This window comes from Puma concolor, chromosome B4 (genome assembly GCF_028749965.1).
Source record: "Puma concolor isolate L17-30 chromosome B4, mPumCon1.1.hap2, whole genome shotgun sequence".
NCBI classification, from domain to species: Eukaryota; Metazoa; Chordata; class Mammalia; order Carnivora; family Felidae; genus Puma; species Puma concolor.
The window spans coordinates 64,788,717-64,815,378 of record NC_141673.1 but is presented as its reverse complement, the minus strand read 5'-3'; the positions used below and the strand labels follow the sequence as shown (position 1 = coordinate 64,815,378).

Here is a 26,662-nt window from a genome sequence, read left to right as displayed (position 1 = left end):
CGGGGCTGTGATTGAGGCAAAGAGAAGCCAGGAAGCCTGGAGGGAGGCAGGAGAGTCATCTGGTTCACCTGGGGGTCTTTGTGGCCTAGACACTTTCCAGAATCCAAGGTTCATGCCTGCAGTTGCAAGAGAGGCCTGGAGAAAGCTGTAGGAAGGAGCTCCGTAGGCCATGCCATAGAGTTCGGGGCCATCACATTATGGCTCTCGGGGCACCCGGAGGACCCCCTTTCCAGTCTGACTGCCAGGATTCCAATAAAAGCAGATGGGGAAGAGGCTGAGCTGAGCTGGGCTGGGGAACTGGGCCTCTTTGGCCATCCTCTCCCCACCTCCCTAGTTAAGAAGCCAGCTCTAGGTCCAGGATGAGAAGCCCAAGAGGAGGCCTTTAGGGCCACCTAAACATTACCCCTCAATATCACATACTCCAAAGTAAGCCTCTAAGGGCGCCGTCGATGTCACACTCACCTCCATACCCTTGGCCTAGGGCCACCCAATCTGTGTTTGCATAAAAACCAAAGTCTTCAGGGACAACACTTAAGGCCCTCGCAACCAGCAACCGGTGCCTAGTTTGCATGCCCCAGCCTCATCTCCACTGCTGGTCACACTCCCATTTTCACCGTTCGGGCCAGACGTAGACAGTAGTTGTGGTTTAAATGTTGAGGCATTGTGTTTCTTCTGGCCAAGCAATTCTAATTCTAGGATTGCAATCCTTTTGAAAGAGACACAGGCACAAAAATAAATGTACGAGGACGCGGGTTATGGTAGAGGTTGTCACCAAGTTGTCGCAGGATTGGGAAAAAAAAAAACCCAAGTGTTCATCAGCAGGGAAAGGTGAAAGAAATTAGGTGTAACCAAATGATGGGGCACTCTCCAGCTTTTAAAAAGAATGAGTTAGACTTTAATGAACTGACATGAAAAGATGTCCTTGGGATATTAGATGAAGACATCAAATAGCAAATGATACGGTACTGGGTATGTGTGTACTTGTTATTCACAGAAAAAGGGTATGAAAGGGTTTATACCCGGAAGTTGGTACTTCTAGGAAATGAGTCAAGAGGTATGGAGGCATCGTGAAGATCAATTTCACTTCTTAAACTCATGTTTTTCAGTATCGTTTGGCTCCTCTACACCATTACTTTTGTAATTAACAATAAGAATCTCTCCTGGGGTATTTGGCTATTTTGGGCAATGGCGCCAATATTCTTCAAGTAGGAAATAGAGCCCCAGGAGGGACCAGCCATTTAACGCTACAGTGAGAATCTTCGGGAATCGGGATAGGAGCACAGCATCAAGGTTTTAAGCAAGACGTAAGCAAGGTGTTAAGGTTTTAGGTGAACTCTGAGAATGATCAGAGGGGTGAATTTTAAGGAACAGTGCAGATACTGGGGTAGGGTGAGGCCAGCCCCAGCTAAGGGGAGGCCACAAAGTCTTGTATCACCCCATCAGTGCCCTCTCCCTCTTCTTGACCACCTATCTCCCCTAGTCCTCCCCTCACTCCCCAATCTGGACCTACTCTCTAGGTGTCGTATGTGGTTTCTTCCTCTCTTCTGCTGCACCTCTCATTCCCTGTCAGTTACTCTTAGCTGACTGCCCCTGGGAGAGATTATACTGCTTTTGCACAGGGGTGAGGAAACTTGGCACTCAACAGGCCACCTTGGTTGGGCGTATATCGTAATATTGGCTGGAGAGCTGTTGAGTGAAGCCATAAGAGCATGAAGGATATGGGATAAATGGCAAACAATCAACACCTGATAAATGTTTGGATCCTTAATGCAACCAAAGATAAAGCAAGGATTAGAGTTGGGATCTCTGGCTCCCTATGGTTTACCCGAATTAGCATGGCCTTCAAAGTCTTCTCACTTGGGTCCCAACCCACTGTTCTGCAGGGCGACTTATCCCATAGGCACAGCAGGCACAGTGCCTAGGGCCCACAACACTTTTAGGGCCCACAAAGTTTTCATTTCTTTTAAAATCAGAAGAAATAAAATGAATACCATCAGCCTGGATTATATTCATTTTTATACCAATGCGGTTGTGAAACGTAATTAAAAAAAATTTTTTTTTTTTTATGAAGACAAAAGGGCCTAGGTCCCATGAAAGTCACAATGCGGTCCCCATCCTCTAGCTTCTACATCCACCACTCCTTCACCCTGATGTCCCCTTGGTTTGTCAGATCCACTTGTACCTTTGTCTCTCTGTGACTCTTCTGAGTCTCGATGGTTGCTTGTGTGGGATCCCACCTAAGGACCCACCCCTGAGGTCAAAGGTCAAATGTCACCATCTTTGTGAGGCCTTCCCTGACTCCCCTAAACGGAAGGAGTCGTTCTTTCCATCTCACCTGGCGCATCTCTGAACATCTCCAGGCTGGTCCTGACTTGCTTGCAGCTGCTTCGCCAGCTCTAGGGTATGAGCTCCGTGGAGGAGAAGCCGCATCTTACACCTGCTCGTGTCCACATGGGCTTGACACACACGATGTAGGCTAGATTAGGGGCCACAGGGATGTCTGGGGACAAGAGACAGTGATGTGACAGAACTTTTCAGAGGTGATGTGTGTGGCTCTACACAGCCTGAGCCAACTGATTCTCCAACAGATCAGCTAAGGGACACTATGGGGGAGGAGGAACCAGTGGGTAAGTTTCCTTTACCAATGCCATAAACCCTTTATTTTCCCTGGGACCTCGTGTCTAATTTTTGCCAGCAAGGAGTTTTTACTTTCCCCACCCCTGGCCACATCCTGGCCACATCCTGGCCACTCTCCACTCTCCCTCTGGCTAGGCTACCCCCAGAATGTTTTCTCCACAGGGTCCTGAAGGCTCTCAGCAACTTAGGAGACCTCCTGCTGTGGGAGTTGTGCAGGGAGAGGCAGCTGCGGTCCCATGGCACCCTCCTGTGGTAATGCCCAAGATGACAGCCTGCTATGGAAAGTCAGAAGCCCTTCTGGAAGGAGTGTGAGTCTTCCTCTAGGCAGCTGGGCTCTCTAGTTCAGACAAGGTGGCCACGTATGGTGGGGTCCAACTTGCTTGGAGAAGAGCTGACATGCATGCTGGGTCTGCTCGACGTGGAAACTTCATGTGGGCACAGCACTCAAGGCCAGTTAAGCAGTCATGCTCAATTCTACACACTGTCCCTACTTCCTCAGACTTCCCAGGGCCTCAGGTTGCCAATACCTTGCTGCGTGGCATTGGACAAATTACTTCCCTTATCTGGCCTCGGTTTCACAATATGAAAACGATAGGGCTGGACCAAAACGATGGTTTCAAATGGTGCTCACAGACCTTTAGAGGTTCAGGGGCTGCTGGGCATTGCCCTCACCTGCCCTCAACTTCACCCATTGCCACTTGGCTTTTCATCTACAGTATAGATGGGGCACTGAAAGAAGGCTTCTAGGACTCAGACCTGAGAATCCCGGGCTCCATGAGCTGGCTTTCAACACGAACATCCCAGGATCCCCAAATATGGCCTCCCTCATGGCTACCTGGCTCCACCGTTCTAGGCTTTACAGAGACCCGCCAGTCAGAAGTGGTCGGCATGGAGGGACGAGAGAATGGGAAGGCTGATGGCTAGGTGTCTAGCGTTCCTGTGGTGTGGTGGAAGGAGCTCTGGCTCAGCCGGCATTCCAAATCAAGTCTCAGTCTCTGCTCCCGCCATCCACTAGCTGTGGGACTACAGACAAGCCCCTTTATCTCTCCCTGCCTCTACTTTCTCATCTGTAAAATGGGCAAGGTGGTTCCCCTCCTGTCTTTCTCACAGGGTTACCGTGCAGATGACGTAAGCTAAAGGATTCTTGTTAGGGTGCTTTCTGTAAATTACTCAGCTCCAATATTCGCAGGGAGACTGCTGTAGACCTCTGTACTATTTCACTAGTTCTGTGGCTGCTCTACATGACCAGGGACCCAGGACGTGGCCTCAGAGGTACTTTTCTTGAACTCAGCATTGCTGCCCTGGGCCCTACCCAGCGTGCCTTCCCTGCTTGGAAGTATGTTTCTAGGACAGAAGGCAAGCTCTATGCCAAGCATCACGTGTTCTGAGTGTTTCTTCCATCAATGTGGAGCAAAGAGAATGGGCTCTGTGATGCTGCAAGGAATAGGAAGGTCCTGCCTTGATATCCACTGGGTTTACAAATCCATCTTTATACTCGACATGGAAAACCCGAAAGACTCCACCAAAAAACTGCTAGAACCGATACATGAATTCAGCCCAGTTGCAGGGTATAAAATGAACATACAGAAATCGGCTGCATTTTTATACATCGATAATGAAGCAACGGAAATCAAGCAATCGATCCCATTTACAATTGCACCGAAAACCATAAAATACCTAGGAATAAACCTAACCAAAGAGGTGAAAGATCTATACACTGAAAACTATCTAAAGCTTACGAAAGAAATTGAAGAAGACACAAAGCAATGGAAAAACATTCCATGCTCGTGGACTAGAAGAACAAATATTGTTAAAATGTCGATACTACCCAAAGCAATCTACACATTCAATGCGATCTCTATCAAAAGAACACCAGGATTCTTCACAGAGCTAGAACAAACAATCCTAAAATTTGTATGGAACCAGAAAAGACCCCAAATGGCCAAAGCAATGTTGAAAACAAAACCAAAGCTGAAGGCATCACAATTCTGGACTTCAAGCTGTATCACAAAGCTGTAATCATCGAGACAGTATGGTCCTGGCACAAAGACAGACACATAGATCAATGGAACAGAATAGAGAAGCCAGAAATGGACCCACACATGTATGGCCAACTAATCTTCAACAGAGAACAGCCAATGGAAAAAAGACAGTCTCTTTAGCAAATGGTGTTGGGAAAACTGGACAGTGACATGCAGAAGAATGAATCCGGACCACTGTCTTACACCATACACCAAAATAAATTCAAAAAGGATGCAAGATCTAAATGTAAGACAGGAAACCATCTAAATCCTAGAGGAGAGAACAGGCAACAACCTCTTGGACCTCGGCCACAGCAACTTCTTACTAGACACGTCTCCTGAGGCAAGGGAGACAAAAGCAAAAATGAACTATGGGACCTCATCAAGATAAAAACGTTCTGTAAAGCGAAGGAAGCAGTCAACAAAACTAAAAGGCAACCGATGGAATGGGAGAAGATATTTGCAAATGACATGTCGGATAAAGGGTTAGTATCCAAAATCTATAAAGATCTTACCAAACTCAACACCCAAAAATCAAACAATCCAGTGAAAAAATGGGCAAAAGACATGAACAGACACTTTTCCAAAGAAGACATCCAGATGGCTGAACACGCACATGAAAAGATGCTCAACATCACTCATCATCAGGGAAATACAAATCAAAACCACAATGAGGTACCACCTCGCACCTGTCAGAATGGCTAAAATTAACAACTCAGGAAAAAACAGATGTTGATGAGGGTGCAGAGAAAGGGGATCTCTTTTGCATTGCTGGTGGGAATGCAAGCTGGTGCAGCCACTCTGGAAAACAGTATGAAAGTTCCTCAAAAAACTAAAAATAGAATTACCCTACGACCCAGCAATTGCACTTCTAGGCATTTATCCATGGGATAAATGTCCATCAACTGATGAATGGATAAAGAAGATGTGATATATATATATATATATATATGTGTGTATATATATATATATATATATGTATGTATATATATGTATATATATATATATACGTATATATATACATATATACGTATATATATATATATATATATATACATACACACACAATGGAATATTACTCCCCGATCAAAAACAATAAAATCTTGCCATTTGCAACAATGTGGATGAAACTAGAAACGTATTAAGTAAAATAGTAAGTCAGAGAAAGATAAATATCATATGATTTCACTCATATGTGGAATTTAAGAAACAAAACAGATGAAAATAGGGGAAGGGAAGGAAAATTAGATAAAAACAGAGAGGGAGACAAACCATAAGAGACTCTTAAATACATAGAACCTGAGGGTTGCTGGAGGGGAGGTGGATGGGGGGGGATGGGCTAAATGGGTGATGGGCATTAAGGAAGGCACTTGTTGGGGTGCACCTGGCTCAGTTGGTTGGGCATCCAACTTTGGCTCAGGTCGTGATCTCACAGCCGGTGAGTTCGAGCCCTGCATCGGGCTCTGTGCTGACAGCTCAGAGCCTAGAGCCTGCTTTGGATTTTGTGTCTCCCCCTCTTTGCCCCTCCCCTGCTCACACTGTCTCTCTCCTCTCTGTTTCTCAAAAATAAACATTAAAAAAGAGAAAATGATGGCATTTGTTGGGGTACTAGGTATTATAGTTTAAGTGATGAATCATTAAAGTCTCCTGAAACCATTATTACACTATATGTTAACTAACTGGGATTTATTTATTTTATCTTATTTTATTTTATATTTATTTTATTTTAGTTTAGTTTAGTTTAATGTTTAGTTATTTTTGAGAGAGAGACACACAGAGCACAAGCAGAGAGGGGCAGAGAGAGAAGGAGACAGAATCTGAAGCAGGCTCCAAGCTCTGAGCTGTCAACACAGAGACCGATGCAGGGATCGAACTCACGAACTGTCAGATCATGACCCGAGCTGCAGTTGGATGTGGCTAAGCCAACCAGGCACCCATTAACTTGGATTTAAATTAAAATTTTAAAAAATTATACAAAACTTGTGGAAAAAGTGTTTAATCACCAAGAAATGCACATTAAAACAATAATAAAATACCTTATATTACTTAAAAAAAAAAAAAAAGAAAAAAGAAACCCATCTTTAAGGCCTACTGAGAAGCTGATAATCAGGTTCTCAAACATCAGGTTCCCCAAAGTCCTGTTTCCTGAGAGGCTTGTGGGAACTCCTGTGGGGGTGATGAGGAGCTTAGACGAAGAGCCAGTGCTGGTGGGGGTCACTGGGATTGCAGGAGGCCATGGCTGGCTTTTTGTTCTCAGATGTCAAGCAGGTACCAGATCCTGAGTTCCTGATTAACTGGTCCTAAAAGATGACACAGCAAAGGGTCAGCCTGGGCCTCAGATCTCTAACGGTGCTACTAGGCGGGGAATTAGACAGGGGGCAATAAATAAAAAGCAAGGGAAATGCAGCAAGGCCCAAAGAGGACATTTCCAAATTTCTTTCTTTGGATGCCAGATACCCTGATGGGATGCATTCCTGAGTTTCCACCTGTAGCCAGTGTCAATTCCCCACTGCTGGCTTCAGCCTGAGCGGCTGGACTAGAGGAAGGCAGGACCGTGGGGCTAATGCTTTCGAGAACCCCTCCTCTGGACGGCCAGGCTCAGAGCCCTGAGCCGCTGCTGCATACCCCCACTTTCTGCCTTTGATCATATTTTGACTCTTCCCTTCCGTGCAGGCCCAAAATTAGGTTCCTTTTCCCCTAAGCCAAGGCCTAAAGATTGGGGTAGGGTGGGGTATGGAGGCTCACTGGCGGTGCTAGTCTGGGACCAGTATCATAGAGATGACATTCGGTACCCTGAGGCAGTGTGGTGTACTAGAAAGAACCTGTGCTTTTAAGCCAGAAGGATCTTGGTCTGAATCCCAGGCCAGCCATTTACTAGTGATGGGGCTCGGGCCAGTCACACACTTGCTGAGCTCCAGCTGGCTCATCTAGACACGTGGGGGCACCACCCACTTGGGAAGAGGGTCTGCAAGATTACCCACACCCAGTGTATGTACCGGCACACGGAGGCCAGGCAGGAACCATAAGTGACTTCACCTTCATCTAGTTGGGTTCGGCCTAAAAATACTGGAGCCACGACAGAGATGGCCATGAACCACAACTCCTAACCCCAGCTCTCTATCAGCCGGAACTAAGACTTCACCGGACGCTACCTGGGCCCTGAGGACCCTGCCTGTGACCGAGCCCACTTTCTCCACACTCCCTCCGTCGTTTTTTTTTTAATTTTTTTTTTAACGTTTTATTTATTTTTGAGACACAGAGAGACAGAGCATGAACGGGGGAGGGGTAAACAGAGAGGGAGACACAGAATCGGAAGCAGGCTCCAGGCTCTGAGCCATCAGCCCAGAGCCCGACGCAGGGCTCGAACTCACGGACCGCAAGATCGTGACCTGAGCCGAAGTTGGACGCTCAACCGACTGAGCCACCCAGGTGCCCCTCCCTCCGTCGTTTTGATCCACCACACGGCATCTCAGGCACAAGGTGCAGAAAACGAGGAGGGGGTGGGGGGCAGTCGCGGCCTCAGGTTCTAGATTCCGAGCCTCCCGGGGCTGCTGACTCACCTGGGTCAATTCCCACTCCTCATCCTTGGGGACTTGGCTGTTTTGGCCAGTGAAGTGACAGCTCCGCAGGCCCAGAGTGCCGGCACTGGCGTGTAGACACAGCTGCTTCGCGATGTTATGGCGTAGGTCCCTCTGGGTTGTGTACTCAAAGTACTAGGAGTCAAGACAAGGGGAGGCGGAGAGTTTGCCCACTACCTTCCGGGGCCAACCGCCCTAAGATTCCAGCCAGAGATGACCTCTGAGGGAAGAGAGTGACTGAGTGCCAAGACTGCCGCGATCCCCGCGCCACCTTCGGGTCTCTTACCATATCGAGGCTTTCCCGGAATAATCATTGCTTAAGATTTTTTCTTTAAAATCATTAAAAACTGAACTCCATTTTACCTGCGATCTGTGAGATCGTGGGCTTGATATGCTAGTTCCTTGGTTTAAAATTAAAAAAAAAAAAAAAATGCTCGCCAACGTACCACCTCAAATCATCGCGCAGGCCAGCGGTACAGGAAATGGCTTATAATGATTTTGTTTGGATTGCGTATGTTGGCAGCCTGTTCAGTATCCCTTGCCTTGCTTTGGCTCCGTGTCAGGTGCCTCTTACTTACCAAACACTGAGGGACTGGGGGGGGGGGGCGCGGGGGGAGGACTGAGGACTAGTTATTGCTCAGGGAAGCTCTGGACACTGGAAAGCACGGGGTACATTCCCAGGATGCCAGGTTACTGTGACATGTCAGTAGATGGTTGTTTTGGGGTCACTGCTGGGTGACAGAATCAGAGCTTCTGGGCAGGGGAGGCTTTGAAGCAGAGCGCGGGGGAGAGCAAGTGCTCAGAAAGTTTCCACGGTTCCTCTCAAACTTCGCTCGGTAGCTGGCACCCTCCAGAAGGCCTTCCTGATTGACAATCGTCCCCTCCCACTCCCTCTCTAGCACCTACCACTGATGCCCAGTGCTCCCCAGATGTCCCTGCTTCATCCTTCAGACCTTGTCTGCCTGCATCATATATTCCCCCTCGGACTGGGAGCTTTCTGAGGGCAGGGGTGGTATCTCCTCCTTTCCCTGGATCTCCCCGACCCCAGTCCTCAGGAAAGGATGATTCTGAGCGGAGAAAGGGGTCTGTGAAAAGAGGAGTTGTTCAAGAAGCAGGCTTCTCTGGGGCCTGCCCGGTAAGGTGCGGCTGCGTACCTGGTTGCCACCAAGGCCGTGGCAGGTGTACATGATGAGGGGTTTCCCCCCATGGTTGTTCTCACCCACATCCAGGCACTGATCGACGCCAAGGTTCCTGATCTGCAGAATGGTGAGGACAGAGGGGAACGAGGATAACACAGTTAGGAATTTTCTGGTGTGCGGTGTGGGGCTCAGCTGGAATAAATTTGCAGGGCTGGATTTCCCCTCTGTGATTTTCCTCCTCTGCTCATCAACCCAGATGCCAGGAGTTCATAGCAAAGTGAGGGGCTTCGCCTAAAGGCTGGGCACAGGCAGGCTGGGCAAGCTCCCGGGCTGCCAGGTCTCTTGGGAGAAGCCCCTCAGCATGTGTGAATTTCCTTATGAGCAATGGTTCTCAAAGTGGGATCCCCAGACTGTCAGTGCCACCTGAGGACTTGTCAGAAACGGAAACTCTCAGGCCCCATTCCAGTCCTACTGAATCAGCATTCTGTGTGTGTGTGTTTGTGGGGGGGTGGGGGGGGGGACAGAGGGAGAGAGAGAGAGACCGAGGGAGAGAATCCCAAACAGGCTTCATGCTCAGCGTGGAGCCCGATGTGGGGCTCGATCCCACAACCCTGGGATCACAGCATGAGCCAAAATCAAAAGTTGGATGCTCAACCGACTAAGCCACACAGATGTCCCAGCAATCTGTGTTGTAACATGCCTTCCAGGTGATTCTGATGCAGGTGAATGTTTGAGAACCACTGCTTATGGGCTGTTTCCCCCTTGCAAGGTTTGAGCTATCTCTAGAAGCCCCAAAGTGGCCTTCCAGTACTCCTTTGGATAAAGGAGTGTAGAGAGTAAAAATCAATTCTTGTTTGCCATCCGTCTGTGGGGTAAGTGGTCTTGGACCACTCCCCGGGCTTCTGTGATGATGGGTGGGCAAGCTGGTTTTTAAGACTTACAGCTCCGTAGAAGGTGGGCTTCAGGTCGGGAACAAACATCTCTGGGTAGATGTTGTGCAGGAACCAGGAAAAGTTGCGACAATGTAGTCGTTCCTTCAGCTGCAGTCGTTCCGAAATGTCACCGAAGGATTTCTGTCAACCGAGCCAGCCCCCAAAGGGTGAGTACCACCAGCCTTGACCTTCTTATATGGTTGAAGTAGGCAAGAGTTTCTGGGGCCACTTTCTCCCAGAATGGGTCTCCTGCTCATCCCTGCTCAGATCCTGTTGGGGCTACTGGCTTAGCCCCACATCTAAACCCAAGCTCCCTGTCTTGGCTTTGGGATGCCCACCCATAGCTCCCCTCCTCCTGCATCTCCTGACTTGCCTATCAGTTTTCTCCCAGACCTCAATTCCGAGCCTCTCAGAGCAAAGCCCTTCTTAAAATGCCAAGACTCTCGGGGCGCCTGGGTGGCGCAGTCGGTTAAGCGTCCGACTTCAGCCAGGTCACGATCTCGCGGTCCGTGAGTTCGAGCCCCGCGTCAGGCTCTGGGCTGATGGCTCGGAGCCTGGAGCCTGTTTCCGATTCTGTGTCTCCCTCTCTCTCTGCCCCTCCCCCGTTCATGCTCTGTCTCTCCTGTCCCAAAAATAAATAAACATTGAAAAAAAAAAAAATTTAAAAAAAAAAAAAAAAATGCCAAGACTCTCTAGGCGGGACCAACAAAAGCTCCTCCCATTCACTAGCCTTCAAAATCTGGCCTCTCTGGGCTCGAGCTCACAGGGTCTGAGGGGTAAAGGGAGGCACCAGATGGTAGCGATGGGTGGGCCTCCACCACTCAGCCCTTGACTATGGTCTGGGATTCTGCACTTCTCTTCACCCAAACACGTCCCGAGCACCATTTCCTCTCACCTCTTGGGCCATCTTTGCTGCCTGCAGATTTCTCCGATAGAAGATCTCCTTGTAGCTATCCATCCAGACCTCAGCCAGGCGCACTTGGTTGCGAGCAATGACACTGATGCCCTTGGGGAAGGTGTGAGGGCTCTTGGTGCGGAACACGTGGCCTACCACAGAGCAGGGGATGATCTCCATCTGGCCCCCACACTGCCACACCTGCCACAAGAGGACACCAGATAGGGCCTTCAGGGGAGTAGTGGGTCACTGTCCCCTCCCCCAAGTAGCTCTGTTCTGTTCCCAGGGTACTAGGGTCCCAGGTCTAAGAACTCAGGGCAATGTTGCTCTCTCTTCCAAGGGGGGCAAAAAAAAGGACATTGACCAGGATTCTTCCTAGGCCGTGACTATGCAATTTCTAGCTCTAGTGTTAGTTCAACTCCGATTTAAGCAAATGGAGATTTGTGGGGTCCTGAGGGTTGTCAGGGCCCACTGTAGAGAAAGGACAATCGCCTGACTTTGTGTCTGAATACCTCCTCTAAGCTCTAGGCACTTGGCGTGTTGACCTGGGAATGCTGAGTTTATCCGCTCACCCAGGCGTTACTGAAAACTCAAGCTCCCTCAAACCAAGAGGCTTGTGACCCCATCAGAGCCCTGGCGCATCAATCATAGCAAGGGTAGTCAACTCCCGGGTGCGCTGTGGTAGTCGCCCGGACTTCTGGCACATTAGCTGCCTAGGGAAGAGACTGAACAGAGATCTGAGGCTCATGGATGAACCTGCAATCAGAATCTTCTGATTCTGGTGACTGATCTGGCGACCCTTCTCTATGCCAGTGGGCTGGTTTAAGACATCCCTCCCACCTGTGTCCTCTCTTTCTTAGGTTTTAGATTAGTAAGCATGTTGTTATTCGTTTTAGTATAGCAGCGGCAGAGCTCCATGACCACAGTCACAGTCACACAGGCATCAATGATGTGATTAATCTGTGCAGGCACGGCGAGAGGTGACTTCATGAACGAGCTCATCTACTTGCTAATTACCTCTCCCCCGGTGCGGGGATCTGTGTGGATTTCACGGAGAGGAAATTCTTTCTTCCTAACCTAGTCCTGAGTTGCCTTATTCCTGGAATCCCTCAGAGTTCTGGGGTCCATGAGAGTTTGGGCCGTCACCTTCAGTAACACAGAGCTTTCTGAGCAGAGGGTAGGAAACTTCCAAGGCTACCAGGGCTTGTGCCCTCGAACTTGGAAAGGGAAACCCGACTTTTCCTGAGAAAGGACAGCAACTGCTGACTGCCCTGTTCCACCTTCATGCTCCCACTTTTCCCACAGACCTCACAAAAGACGTCTCCAGTCCCCAGGTGTCCAGGTCCTTTACCACTAGTATCCCTTCTCTCTGAGGAGGTCTGCCCAGTAATTTGGTCCACGTTGTCCAATCTGATTGCCACGGACGGGGGTGGGGGAACAGAGGAAAGGGGACGGACACCAGGACAGGAAACAGCCACCCTTCTAAGTCCACCTCCAGATGTGATATCCCCGAGGCTGCCGCTGCCTGAGAGACAGGGCCTCAGGCTGTCCCCCCGGGACACCGTGGCTCCCCCATGAAGCCCTCTTCACTCTCACCCGGAAGGACATTTCCACGTTCTCCCCTCCCCAGATCTCCATCTGATTATCATAGGTACCGATGTGCTCAAAGTAGGACTTGGAGATGGAGAAGAGGCCGCCAGCAAACGTCGGGGATCTGGGGAGACAGAGGGAGAAGCATCTTTTGGCGGGGACGACGCGTAGAAGCCTGGTGCGGAAAGCTGAGGACCCGGTGTTAGCTAAAGCCCGGCCACTCCCTGCCTCCTTTCTTCCTTCCTGGGATATGCAGCCCCTCTTCCATGGACTCATTCCTTCAGCAAACATTTACAGAGCTCTGTTGTGTTCTCTCCACCTTCTGGGACCAGGTCAAGGAGAGATGTGATTATCATCACTCCTTCTGAAAGGCACTGATGCGTTCGTTCAAGGTAGGATCTATTAAGCACCGGCCACCAGGGCCCATGTGCACGTTAGTCACGCAGCCTAGAAAGCTCTCACTGTCTGAGAGCTCAGTCTAGAAGCAGACGGCAGAAGCACCACTGTCTGCTTTGGGGCAGCAAAGTTCCTAGAGCACAGTAGTAACTCCGTTATCAGAAGCTGGGTGGAATGGTCTTTGGAAATAGGATTCAAACCACGAACGAACGAATATGACCTGGATGGACCCCCTTCTGTTTCAGAATCCCCAGTCCTTTCTAGGGATTAGAAAGGCGTGTTAGTAGGGCCTAGTCCTTCCGCACCAGAAATTTTAGCTTTCAGGAAAGCTGCCAGCTGCTTTGAACAAAGGAAACCGGTAACAGGTGCTCCTGGAAACAGAGTAGGAAGTGAGGTGAAATTAAACTCAATTTGGACTAACGGGAGCATTTGGAGGTTCCAAGGAGCTTCTGGCTTTCAGACAAAGGCAGAGAGGTACAGATCCACTGTAGGGGAAATTGGTAGAAACGTCCCATTTCTAGAATTCAGATACCACGTTGCTCATAAGACAGGCGGGGCCAAGAGTTGAAGGCAGGGTCGGAGCCTGAGGAAGACAAGGGCAGGAGTCTATATATAATCACTAGCTGTTGGCATCTGCACCCTGGCCAGCCTGGCTTGGATTGGGCTTTGCTGCCCTCAGTGGGCGGCTCCATGTGCTACAATCAAGCATAAAGATCCTAAAACCTTCTCTATCCACCTAGAACCTATCAAGGTGCTTTCTATCCAGCAGGGGCTCAGTCAGTGCTCACTGGACTGATTGGTCAAGGAGCCTGACCTTAGTGTTACCCTATGGATGCTCTCGCCACCCTGAAGTAGGAGTTGGCTCCCAGAGCCACTTTCTGGAAGGACTTTCAATCAGGAGTCATGCTCAGGTGGGCCTTCTGTCACTGCTTCTGACCTCTCCCAGGCATCCTAAGCCATCCCAAGTAAGGCCTGGAAAGCCTCAGAAAGCCCTGGGACTCAGGTGAGCACTTCGGAGCTAACCTACTTCTTCTTGAGGGTCTCCCTCAATTTATTTATTAAAATAAAATAAACTTGTGGTCTCTAGCAACACCAACCGGCAATCCGGAGAGGGAAGGGCAGGAGGTGAATGAGGGGCAGACCTAGCTGGGCATTAAACAGAGGGTAAACTTTTAAGCATCCACCCTATAGCTCAGGGGTGGGCAAACTATGGTCTATGGGCCAGAGCTGGCCTGGCTTCACAAGGCTCTGGGCAAAGAAAGGTTTCTACCTTTTTAAATGGCTGTTAAACGAAAGCAAACGAACAACAACAAAAAAACCCCAAACCAACAGAGAGTAACGTGCAACAGACTGCATGCAGCTGGAAGGTCCTAAACTATATGCTATCTGGCCCTTTACCAAGAAAGTTCAGGCCAACTGTACCCAACCGCAGAACACTTGTCCATTTTCTTTTAATACGTTTTCAGTCTTTTCAAAGGTGGTGACCTACAAGGGCTATTCAACAGTGACCTCTACCCACCATCTCTCAGCACCTCTGCAGGCGCCAGTCACAGCCTTCCACGTGTGGGGAGGAATAAACAGAGGACCTACAGAAAGCCTTCGGTCAGCGCCTGGCACACACTAAGTGGTGAGGAAGAGCAAGCAGCTACGGCGTGAGGCAGTGCGCGGTATTGCAGTTAGCAGCATGGGCTTCAGGTCAGGCTGGCCACGATGGCTTTCCTATTCCACCAACTGCTAGCTGCCTAATCTGAGGCTGATTGCTCATCACTAGGAGGCTGTACAGCAGCCCGTACCCACCTCAGAGGGGGTGAGGATTAAGGAAAATATGTCAAGTGCTTCCTAGAGTGCCTGATAAATGTGGACGTAAGACGGTCCAGGTCCCCCGGGGCCGGCGTGGGGCTAAGCAGGCCATGGTCCTTACTTGATGGGGTAGGTCTCATCTTTGCGCCTCTGCTTCTCATGTGCGGGCAGAGCCTCCCAGCCAAAGGTCAGACTCCAGTCAAAGTTGCCACGGCTGTGGACCCTGCCCCTCGGGACGGGCTTGGAGAACTCGAAAGTGTTCAGGTCGATGGTGACGATGTCTGGGCTCACCACCACCGTCTCGTCCTCAGCAATGCGAGCCAGGAGGGGCTCCAGCCAGCCATGGAAGCACTCGCCTGCAAGCCGGGACAGGGAGACAGCAGTCAGGGTCGCACCCACAGCCAAGCCCAGGCCCCACGCCCGCAGGGAGACTCGGGAGGACGAGAGAACCTTCCACACACTCCCTAGTGTTAGAGAAACGTAGGCAAGCTCCACAGCTATAGGAAGCAGAGAGGTCTCCCGAGACCCTCCTCTCCGGCCCCCGCCCCCAACCAAAAGGCGGAGGTAACTCTGAAGAGAAGGATGGAGGGCTGGCGGGGAGTAACATGGTCAACTCAAACGATCCAAAGCACAGGGAAGGCCCCAGATGGGTGACTTCAGGGTTTCTAACTATCCACTGTGTGGATTTCAGAAGGGGGTGTCTCCTGTCCCAGAGGGACCACACCCCAAGCTCCAGCTCCACTTGTGGAATAATAATCCCTTTCACTTGTCTGGCCCTTTGAGATCTTCAGGGAACTGCACAGATTACTTTATTTGGAGTAGTAAATCTGTTGGTGAGTATGGTCGACACCCTCATTCCCACTTTACAGATCAGGAAACTGAGGCGGTTAGTGACAGAGTCAGAAGGCAAACCCAGGTGTCCTGACTCCCAGTCTAGAGCTTTCCCTAATACATATCACCACTTCTAGGGAACAATTTCTTTCCAGACAATGGCGGGGAAGTGTTTGGGTTTGGGGCAATGGGGGGGGGGGGGAACTTTTTGTCCCCATGTGGCCCTGCGGGAAAGCTCCACACAAACCGCTTCCCAGGGGTGACGGGAGGCCTGAGGGGCTGAGCTCAGAATGAGGTACAGAGCAAGCAAGGGAGGGAGAGAGGAGTCTGGGGCTCCAGAGCACAATGCCAGCAATTGTGGGGTCACCGTTGTTTTAAGGCCATGGGTGCCTGCTGGTTAAACATCCTTGGGATTGGGACGAGAAGAGGGCACGAGAAGCTGAAGTGAATCCCAAGCCACCTCCAGTCCCAGAAGGGCAGGGGCCTCGGGGATGCCCCGGCCCTGGCTCCTCGGTCCACCAGGGGGCGGGGGAGGGGAGCAGACATTCCCCCACCCCCACCCCCTACCAGGTCCCCCCATACTCACAGTGGGCGTCTAGGAAGGTGAGCACCTCCGCCTGCGCCACGCTGGCGCCCAGCAGTCGGGCAGTGATCAAGCCCTTCCGCTCCTCCTGCCGCACCACCCTCACGATCTGCAGCTTCTTTACGTACTGCTCCAGTTGTTCCTTTAAGTACTCTGGAAGGGACAGGGGCATCGGTGCCAGCTCACTGCCGTGTGGCAAACCTAACCCCCCTGTGAGCGCCAAGCCGGGCGCTTTCGGGCCCCCAGCAGGCCTGAACCCCCACCGACCTAAGCAATTCCACGGGCGCCGAGGATGGGAGGGGGTGGAAGGAGGAAGTCCCGTGTGTGGCCAAGCAAACCCTGCCACCCCGAGTCCACCGTGCGAGGAGACTGGCTATGCTGTGCCAATCCTGTGCCTGTTGACCTAGGAACCTTCCCTAACCTCCGAGCCGGGGCCTCCGAGCTGTGTTTCTTTGGTCTCAAATCAAGTTTAAACTTCCGACAGAGGCTCCCAGCTGCCCCTTGGTCTCTTCATCCTCTGGGTCACCATGTCTGGGAACCGTGATTCCGGCCTCCTTTCCACACCTGGAGGTTGTGGCAGTCATGTCTCGGTATCTAGGACTCCCCGTCTCCCAGGCTCCTCTGAGCGAGCCGACAGGTAGAGCACACACCAATGTCGATTTCTGGCTTGCTGGATCAGCAGCCAGAATCGTACTCGAATCCTCTCTATTTCCTCCTCTGCATGGAGGAATCATTAAGAAGATGAAAAGACACTGAGCCGCTTTTCAATCAAATTTAAAACCAGGTACCAAGGGCCGGCCCTGTGCTGGGCACAACAGTGAGCCTGTTGCCCAGGGAAGTGGCGATTACAGGGCAGGTAATCAGTGACCTGCCAGAGCAGTGCAGGGCTGGGGGTAGCCTGCAGCCGATGCAATCATCCTGGATTTGGGGAGAGGTGGGGAAGGCTCTCTGAAGGGAGGGAGAGACGGCTCTGCTGAGATCTCCAGTTCCTTCTGAGTGCGGGCTTACTTCACAACCCTGTTATCCATTCTGAAATCCTCAGGGCTTTAAAAATAGCTCTATTCTGAAACAATCCATCCTGAAACCTATTCCAGATCCTCCTTATGTCTTATTAACTGCTATACTGCAGTGGCCTACAGTTTCAGAAGAGGAGGTTGAAGGCAGATGTGACAGATGAGTGTGTCCTTTCTGTTTTGGGCTGTGGGATCAGCCCAGGGCTTAGGCCTTGCTTTACATGCAGTGTTATTATACAAATTGTGGGGCCCCAAATCAATTTTGGGGGTGTGTGATTGATATCTCTCTCTCTCCCTCTCTCACACACACACACACACACGCTATGCCCAAATACCTGAGCGCCTACTATGTGCCAGTCATTGAACTAGGTGCTTGCACGTTGACTTTCTTACTTAATCTTTTCTACGAAGATTAAAATGTTCTGAAATATGGAGTACTGTCCCTGATGTTTATAAGTCAAAATTAGCCTCATTGGGCAGCTTGAGTCTAGCACTCACTCAGCAAACACATGCTAACACACTGCCCAGGTGTCAGACATTATCTAGGGCAGAGTCGGGCCTGGTCCGGCTCTTGCCCTCAAGGGGCTCCTAGACTCATCATCTAACCATAGCCCCAAGGGTCGGCTCTAACAGGAAGGAGGAGGGAGGAACCCCAACCAGGAGCCTCACCTTCTCAGCATGGCTGATGTTTCCCCTTAGGGCTTAACTGCGCTCAGAGGAAGTTCATGGTGGTGGAGATAACCCAAGGACAAAACATCACAGGAAGTGGGTTTTGTGGTAAGAGACTGCAAAGTGCTGAGCTGTGAACCCCACAGGGTGCTGAGCTCTACAAAGCCCTTCTCCCATGCCTTCCTTCCAGTCTCAGGTGGTTAGGCTGGACCTGGGGAGTCTGAGCATCACCCTCAGGCCCTTCTAGGGGTGGGAGACAACTCCCCTCCTTCCTGTCATACCCTTGGACCCACTGGACACATGCCCCAGAGATGAGTATAGCAGAGCTGAAGGTGGAGACACAGCTGAGCCCATCCATACTCTCTTATGTCCCCTAGATGTTATCCTCCTAATTCAGGTTCAAAACCCCACCACCCCAACCCAGCTCCGTTCCTCATGGCTGGAGTCTATGAGACCCCTGTGACCTCTAACACACCTGCCTGACTCAGTCCCATGGTTTGAAATACCATCTCTCTGCAGATGGCTCCTAGGTCTTTTTCGGCCCTGCCATCTTCACTTGGGTGTCTAATGGAACTACAAACCTAACACGCCCAAAATGAAACTCCAGATTTCCTCCCCTCTCTAGTCTCCCCATGTCAGCCTGTGGTAGCGGCATCTCTCCAGCTGCTTTAACCTAGGAGTCATGCTGGACTCTTCCCTCTTCTCACCCACCACAATCAGTGCATCAGCCAGTGCTGCCAGTTTGTTCTCTCCACCCCCACGGTCACCCCAGCAATGATGTCTTAGCTGGCCTCCTGGCCTCTACTCTACACCACTCTTTCTAGCCATTCTTGACATAACAGCCGCAGTGAGCAGCAGAGTTATCTCTTCAAACTATAAATCAGATCATCACACTGCTGTGGCTTAAAATTGCACTTAAAGGGGTGCCTGGCTGGCTCAGTTGGTGAAGTGTGCAACTCCTGATCTTGGGGTTGTGAGTTTGAGCCCCATGTTGGGTGTAGTGCTTACTTAAGAAAAAAAAATGCACTTAAAAACAAATCTGAACAGTATGGGGGCTCCTCAAAAAATTAAACACAGAATTACTCAAGATCTAGCAAAGGGTGGATGAATCAATAAACAAATGTGGTATATACAAGCAAGGAAACATTCAGCCTTTAAAAGGAAGGAAATTCTGCCATAATCAATTGAGATTTACCCCAGGGATGCAAGGATGGTTCAATATATGCAAGTCAATCAACAAGATACACCACATTAACAAAAAGATGGTTAAAAATCATACAGTCATCTCAATAGATTCAGAAAAAACATTTGACAACATTTAATATCTACTCATGATAAAAATTCTCAACATTAAGTCAGTAGAGAGGGAATATACCCCAACACGATAAAGGCAATACATGACAAACAGACAGCTGACATTACACTCAATGATGAAAAGCTAAAAGCTTTTCCCCTAAGATCAGGAATAAGACAAGGGCACTCTCACCACTTTTATTGCACACAGTACTGGGAATCCTAGCTGCAGCAATTAGACAAGAAAAAGAAATACAAGACATCTAGATTGGTAAGGAAGAAATAAATCTGTCACTGTTTGCAGACACAATATTGCATATAGAAAACCCTAAAGACTTCACCAAAAATCTATCAGAACTGATAAGGGAATTCAGTAAAATTGTGGCACACAAAATCAATAAACAGAAATCTGTTCTGTTTCTATACACTAATAATGAAATAGCAGAAAGGAAAATCGCGAAGACAACCCCATTTAACACTGCATCAAAAAGAACAAAATACCTAGGAATAAATTTAACAAAAGAGGTGAAAGACGTGTATTCTGGAAACCATCAGACATTGTTGAAAGAAATCAAAGATGACACAAATAAATGGAAAGATCTACCATGCTTATGGGTTGGAAGAACTAATATTGTTAAAATGTCCCTACTACCCAATGCAATCTTCATTAAAATACCAAAAGCGTTTTTTTCACAGAACTAGGACCTATAATTCTAAAATCTGCATGGAACCACAAAAGATCTCAAATAGCCAAACCAATATTGAAAAGAATAACAAAGATAGAGGTACCACAATTCTAGATTTCAAACTATACTGCAAGCGATCATGTTCAAAGCACAAAAACAGGGGCGCCTGGGTGGCGCAGTCGGTTAAGCGTCCGACTTCAGCCAGGTCACGATCTCGCGGTCCGGGAGTTCGAGCCCCGCGTCGGGCTCTGGGCTGATGGCTCAGAGCCTGGAGCCTGTTTCCGATTCTGTGTCTCCCTCTCTCTCTGCCCCTCGCCCGTTCATGCTCTGTCTCTCTCTGTCCCAAAAATAAATAAACGTTGAAAAAAAAAAATTAAAAAGAAAAAAAAAAAAGCACAAAAACAGACACATAGATCAATGAAACTGAACACAGAGCCCAGAAATAAACCCATGCTTATATGGTAAGTCTATGACAAAGGAGGCAAAAATACACAGTGCAAATAAAATAGTCTCTTCAATAAATGGTGTTGGGAAAGCTGGACAGCTACATGCAAGAGAATGAAACTGGACCGCTTTCTTACACGGTACACAAAAATAAAATCAAAATGGATTAAAGACCCAAATGTGTTGGGGCGCCTGGGTGGCGCAGTCGGTTAAGCGTCCGACTTCAGCCAGGTCACGATCTCGCGGTCCGTGAGTTCGAGCCCCGCGTCGGGCTCTGGGCTGATGGCTCAGAGCCTGGAGCCTGTTTCCGATTCTGTGTCTCCCTCTCTCTCTGCCCCTCCCCCGTTCATGCTCTGTCTCTCTCTGTCCCAAAAATAAATAAACGTTGAAAAAAAAAAAAATTAAAAAAAAAAAAAAAAAAAAGACCCAAATGTGAGACCTGAAACTATAAAACTCCTAAAAAAAAGACACAGTAATCTTTTGGACACCAACTTTAGCAATATTTTTCTGGATATGTCTCCCCAGGCAAGGGGAACAAAAGCAAAAATAAACAAGTGGGGCTACATGAAACTACAAAGCTTTTGCACAGAGAAGGAAACCATCAACAAAATGAAAAGGCAACCCACTGAAAGGGAGGAGATATTTGCAAATGATATATCCAATAAGGAGCTAATATCCAAAATATATAAAGAACTCCTATACCTCAACACCAAAAACCCAAATAATCTGATTGATTAAAAAGTGGGCAGAGGACCTGAATAGACATTTTTTCCAAAGACAGATGGCCAACAGACATATGAAAAGACACTTAACATCGCTACTCATCAGGGAAATGCAAATCAAAACCACAATGAGATATCACCTCACACCAGTCAAAATGGCTAGGATTAAGAAGACAAGAAGTAAGTGTTGGTGAGGATGTGGAGAAAAGGGAGCCCTTAAACACTGTTGGTGGGAATGTGCACTGGTGTAGCCACTATGGAAAACAGTCTGGAGATTCTTCAAAGAACTAAAAATACAAGTACCAAAAAATCCATTAATTCTACTTCTGGGTATTTACTTGAGGAAAACAAAAACACGAATGCACCATTATTTGCGGCATTATTTACAATAGCCAACATATATATGGAAGAAACCTAAATGTCCACTGAATGATGAATGGATAAAGATGTGATATATATACACAATGGAATGTTGCTCAGCCATAAACAATCATGAAATCTTGCCATTCGTGATAACCCAGACGGACCTAGAGGGTATCATGCGAAGTGAAATAAGTCAGTAATAGAATGCTAAGTGAAACACTGTCTGATTTCACTCATGGGGAATCTCAAAATCAAAACAAACAAACAAACAAAACAACAGTAACAAAAAAGAGAAAGACTCATAGACACAGAGAACAAACTAGCGAATGCCAAGGGGAGAGGGGTGGAGGAACAGGTGAATAGGTCAAGAGGATTAAGAGGTATAAACTTTCAGTTATAAAACAAATAAGTCACAGAGATGAAATACAGCATAAGGAATATAGTCAATAATATTGTAATAAATTTGTGTGGTGATAGATCGTAACTATGCTTATCGTGGTGAGCATTTCATAATGTGTATAACTGTCAAATCACTATGTTATAAACCTGAAACTAACAAAATATTCTATGTCAACTATACTACAATTAAAAACTTAATAAGGAAGGAAATACTGACACATGCTTAAACACGGATGAATCCTGAAGACATTATGCTAAGTGGAATAAGCCAGAAACAAAAGAAGAGATAGTGAATAATTTCACTTACGTGAGGTACTTAGAGTAGTCAAATTCATAAAGAAACAAATGTGGAATACTGGTTGACAGTGGTTGGGGGGAGGAGGGAATAGGGAGTCATTGTCTCATGGGTACAGAGTTTCAGTTTGGGAAGATGAGGGAGTTCTGGTGATGGACGGTGGTGATGGTTTCACAATAATATGAAGGTATTAAATGCCACTGAATGGAGGGGCTCCTGGGTGGCTCATTCAGTTAAGTGTCCGACTTCGGCTCAGGTCACGATCTCATGGTTCGTGAGTTCGAGCCCTGCGTCGAGCTCTGTGCTGACAGCTCAGAGCCTGGAACCTGCTTCGCATTCTGTGTCTCCCTCTCTCTCTGCCCCTTCCCCACTTGCACTCTGTTTCTCTCTGTCAAAAGCAAACAAACATTAAAAAATACTTTTTAGGGGCGCCTGGGTGGCGCAGTCGGTTAAGCGTCCGACTTCAGCCAGGTCACGATCTCGCGGTCCGGGAGTTCGAGCCCCGCGTCAGGCTCTGGGCTGATGGCTCGGAGCCTGGAGCCTGTTTCCGATTCTGTGTCTCCCTCTCTCTCTGCCCCTCCCCCGTTCATGCTCTGTCTCTCTCTGTCCCAAAAATAAATAAACGTTGAAAAAAAAAAAAATTTTTTAAAAATACTTTTTAAATGCCATTGAATGGCACACTTAAAAATGGTTAAGATGATAAATTTTATGTGATGCATATTTTACCACACATACACACATGAAAAATCCAAACACTGACCACTGTTTACAAAGGTCTTGGGATTCAGTTTTGCTCATCTTTTGAGCTCACTTCGTACTGGTGTTCTTTTTGTCTCCTTGCTCACTTCTCTTCAGCCACGCTTGTCCTATTTCTGCCCTATTAACACACCTAGGCTGAAGGCCTTTCTAATGGCTGTTCCCTTTGCACGGGACCAGAGTAGCCTTCCCTGGCTACCTTGACTAAAAGAGCTCTGTAATTATTCACGAGCTTATTATCCTGCATCTTTTCTTTTCTTTTTTTTTCCCCTCTAATTTCTTCATAGCCCTTATTACCCGAAATTATTTATTTTCTGTCTTTCCCATTAAAAAAGTAAGCTCTAGGGGCACCAGAGTGGCTCAGTCGGTTAAGTGTCTGACTTCAGCTCAAGTCGATCTCACGGTTCGTGGGTTCGAGCCCCACATCAAGCTCTGCACTGACAGCACAGAGCCCGCTTTAGATCCTCTGTCTTCCTCTCTGCACCTCCCTCACTCATGCGCACACATGCGCTCTCTCTCTCTCAAAAAAATAAAAATAAAAATAAAAATAAAATAAAATAAAGGGTGCCTGGGTGGCTAAGTCGGTTAAGCTGTGGACTCTTGGTTTCAGCTGGGGTCGTGATCTTGCGGTTCCTGAGTTCAAGCCCCACGTTGGGCTCTGTGCACATAACACAGAGCTTGCTTCAGATCCTGTCTCCCTCTCTCTGCCCCTCCCCCACTTGTGTTCTCTCCCTCGAAAATAAAATGTTAAAAAAATTAAAAAAAAGAAAAAGTGAGCTCCAAGAAGATAGAGACCTTGCCAACCTGTTCACTGCTGTACCCCCATGGCCTGGTGCCTGGTAGATAACTAAAAAAAATACTTATTGGGGCGCCTGGGTGGCGCAGTCGGTTAAGCGTCCGACTTCAGCCAGGTCACGATCTCGCGGTCCGTGAGTTCGAGCCCCGCGTCGGGCTCTGGGCTGATGGCTCAGAGCCTGGAGCCTGTTTCCGATTCTGTGTCTCCCTCTCTCTCTGCCCCTCCTCCGTTCATGCTCTGTCTCTCTCTGTCCCAAAAATAAATAAACGTTGAAAAAAAAAAAAAAAAAAAAATTTAAAAAAAAAAAAAAAAAAAATACTTATTAATAAGCAAATCAGTGAATGCCGCCTTTATTTACTGTTTTCTTGTGGGCTGTCCCCCTCTTCCTTGGCTTCTGAAAAATCTAGAAAAGAACAAGAGAAAGCCTTTCTTATAGGGAGGACTTCCTCACTAATTTTTCCTGTTTTGTTTTTATTCTGTGTTCATGCCCATCTGTGTTTTATTCAGCCTTCAATCTAACTGCAACTGGGAGGTTTTTCTTGATGAATCCATTTGGAAGGATAAAAGGAGAAGTAAACGAGTGTGACACCCCATGGGAATATCCTACAATTCACGGGTCCAGATAGAACATGTGGACACAGGGCCGTACCTTCAAACCTAAATCAAGATTCGCTGTCGGCCGCTTTCCATTTCCAGGTGTAAGGAGTAGACTGGCAGATGAAATTAACATGTGGGAACAGAATTTCTTTATGGACAGAAACGGAAGAAAATATGGAAATGGAAATCTTCCCAGAAAATCCAGGACATAGAGTTACTACGGGGAAGTCTTCTTATATTATAAAACAAGGACAGAGGTAGGAGATAAAGGTGATAAAGCAACTTTACCTGTTGAAATACACACCTGAAGTTGTAATTCAACTAAAATCAGAGGCTTTGAATAGTTTCTGACTTGCATTGCTTAGGAGTTTAGGAGGCCACGAGACGACCTGCTACTTCAGTTCTGAGCGGCAAGTGGAAGTGAGGGAACTCTTGGGCTAAACCAAAGTGCTCCCCAAATGTCTCCTTCCCTGGGCTTCGCAGTGTATTTCCTGACTTCAGGGCTGCCCTTCACCTGCTTCCCTTCCTACAGCACCCCCTGCTGCCCAACGGCACCTCCTAACTCCTCTCTCCTGAGCAACTTGCTCACTGAGAGTCCTGTTCATTTCCTGACTCTCTGGGTCCTAAGTGTGTCTGATTTCCTCCCATCCATCTAGCAAATTCCCACAGGATGAAGGTGGAGGTTCTCTCCCCCTCCCCCTCCCCGAGGGGCAGGGCAGGACTTTCAATATAGGGATGCCCGGTTGGGGGCACAGTAGACCCATGGGCCTCGAGGGCCAGTTTCGAGAAGCTTGTAGAGCATGCCAGACCGGGAGTGGACCTGGCCGCTGACCTGGCCATGCAGGAATGAAATATGTGCCTGGGCTTCAGACTCCAAAGCGGGAAAGAAAAAGTTCCCCAGCCTGGCACCAGGCCTCATCTCCCGCACCCTAGTATCAAATGCCTGTATAGTCATGGCCATAAATCTGCTGCCAGGTGCCTGGGTAGAAGGGCAGGAGAGCATGGACATTGTGTTTCAGCAGAGACACAGCCCTTGTTTGTGCGTGTGTAATGAGAGCCAGTTAATCTGATCAAACGGTCAAACACGGGAAATTGTATCCCGCGGTGGACTGTGGAGATTTCTGACCACGGATCTGAGTTTCTTCCTTTTCCCCGCTGATCTGAACGTTGAAAGTATGTCTAAGAGTCCGAAAGCCCTCAGGGTGGGGTTGTTTATCGTAGGGTCCACAAATTCCCTGGAATCCCCTGCAAAAATGTGGGTGTGTGCACACTGATGTAGCAATTGTACACTATTCTAGGGAGGGGGCATAGTTCTAACAGATTCTCAAAGAGGCCAGGACGTAGAAAAATAAGAATGACTGCCTTAGTTTTTCAGGCAGGTGATTCTGAGACACTGGACCAGGCTCTGAGACAACCAGAGAGAATGGGAGCATGCATCTGGTGGCCGGCGAGGGGCAGGCCCTTTGGAGGAGCCACGGGGGTTACTGCAAAGTCCATCTTACCAGGCATAGGCTGCTGTGCCATTCATTCATTCATTCATTCATTCATTCATTCATTCATTCTTCATCAGAGAGAGCACAGGCAGTAGAGGGACAGAGAATCTTAAGCAGGCTCCGAGCTCCACACCCAGTGCAGAGCCTGGCAAAGGGCTCAATCTCACAACCAGGAGATCATGACCTGAGCCGAAATCAACGGTCAGATGCTCAACCGACTGAGCCACCCGGGCACCCCTGCTGTGCCCTTTAGACACCACCGATGCCAGGCTGGCCTGATGTTACTTGTCTTGCCTGGTCGGAAGGGTTGTCCTTTACGGACGCCCAACATTCTGGGTGGCAAGGTGAAACAGTTTGGAACTGCCACCGCATGTGAGTCAAGCTCAGCAGCTTCTGCGGGATGGGCAGCACAGGGTTGGGGGGAGAAGGGTTTCCTGTTCGAGAGGAAGGGCAGCTGGTCCACCTGCTCTCGCTCCAACCATTCCATTGCTACCGAGTTTCCCTGCAGGAATCTATCGAGATGCCCCTTCCATCTCTGCTAAACTCTTTGTTCCTCCCTTCTGGAAGACCGATCTCTAGCTCCTTGTCCACTAGACCCTCCCGTTGCATCCCTGAAACGGGCTCGGTCCTTGCTTTGTTAAGTGCTGCTGCCAGGTGTCTGTTCTCCCCGGGGAAATGCGAACACCCTGACTCAGTGGGGCTCACACTCAGTTCCTTCTGCTGCCTTCCCTGGC

At 48.6% G+C, this 26,662-nt stretch overlaps 1 protein-coding gene across 4 annotated transcripts in view; it reads right to left on the bottom strand.

Moving 5' to 3' along the window:
- Positions 1–6,712: 6,712 nt before the first annotated feature.
- The window catches only part of GALNT6 (polypeptide N-acetylgalactosaminyltransferase 6), a 37,717-nt gene continuing 17,767 nt past the window's right edge, over positions 6,713–26,662 (bottom strand). For all 4 annotated transcript variants that reach the window (XM_086713349.1, XM_086713350.1, XM_086713352.1 and 1 more), the window contains exons 5-12: positions 16,406–16,555; positions 15,110–15,344; positions 12,799–12,916; positions 11,203–11,403; positions 10,317–10,448; positions 9,391–9,492; positions 8,219–8,371; positions 6,713–6,958 (exon numbers count right to left, since the gene is read on the bottom strand). In XM_086713349.1, coding sequence (XP_086569475.1) covers positions 6,845–6,958; positions 8,219–8,371; positions 9,391–9,492; positions 10,317–10,448; positions 11,203–11,403; positions 12,799–12,916; positions 15,110–15,344; positions 16,406–16,555 — 1,205 coding nt within the window. In that variant the 3' untranslated portion in view covers positions 6,713–6,844. The remainder of the gene's footprint in view (positions 6,959–8,218; positions 8,372–9,390; positions 9,493–10,316; positions 10,449–11,202; positions 11,404–12,798; positions 12,917–15,109; positions 15,345–16,405; positions 16,556–26,662) is intronic.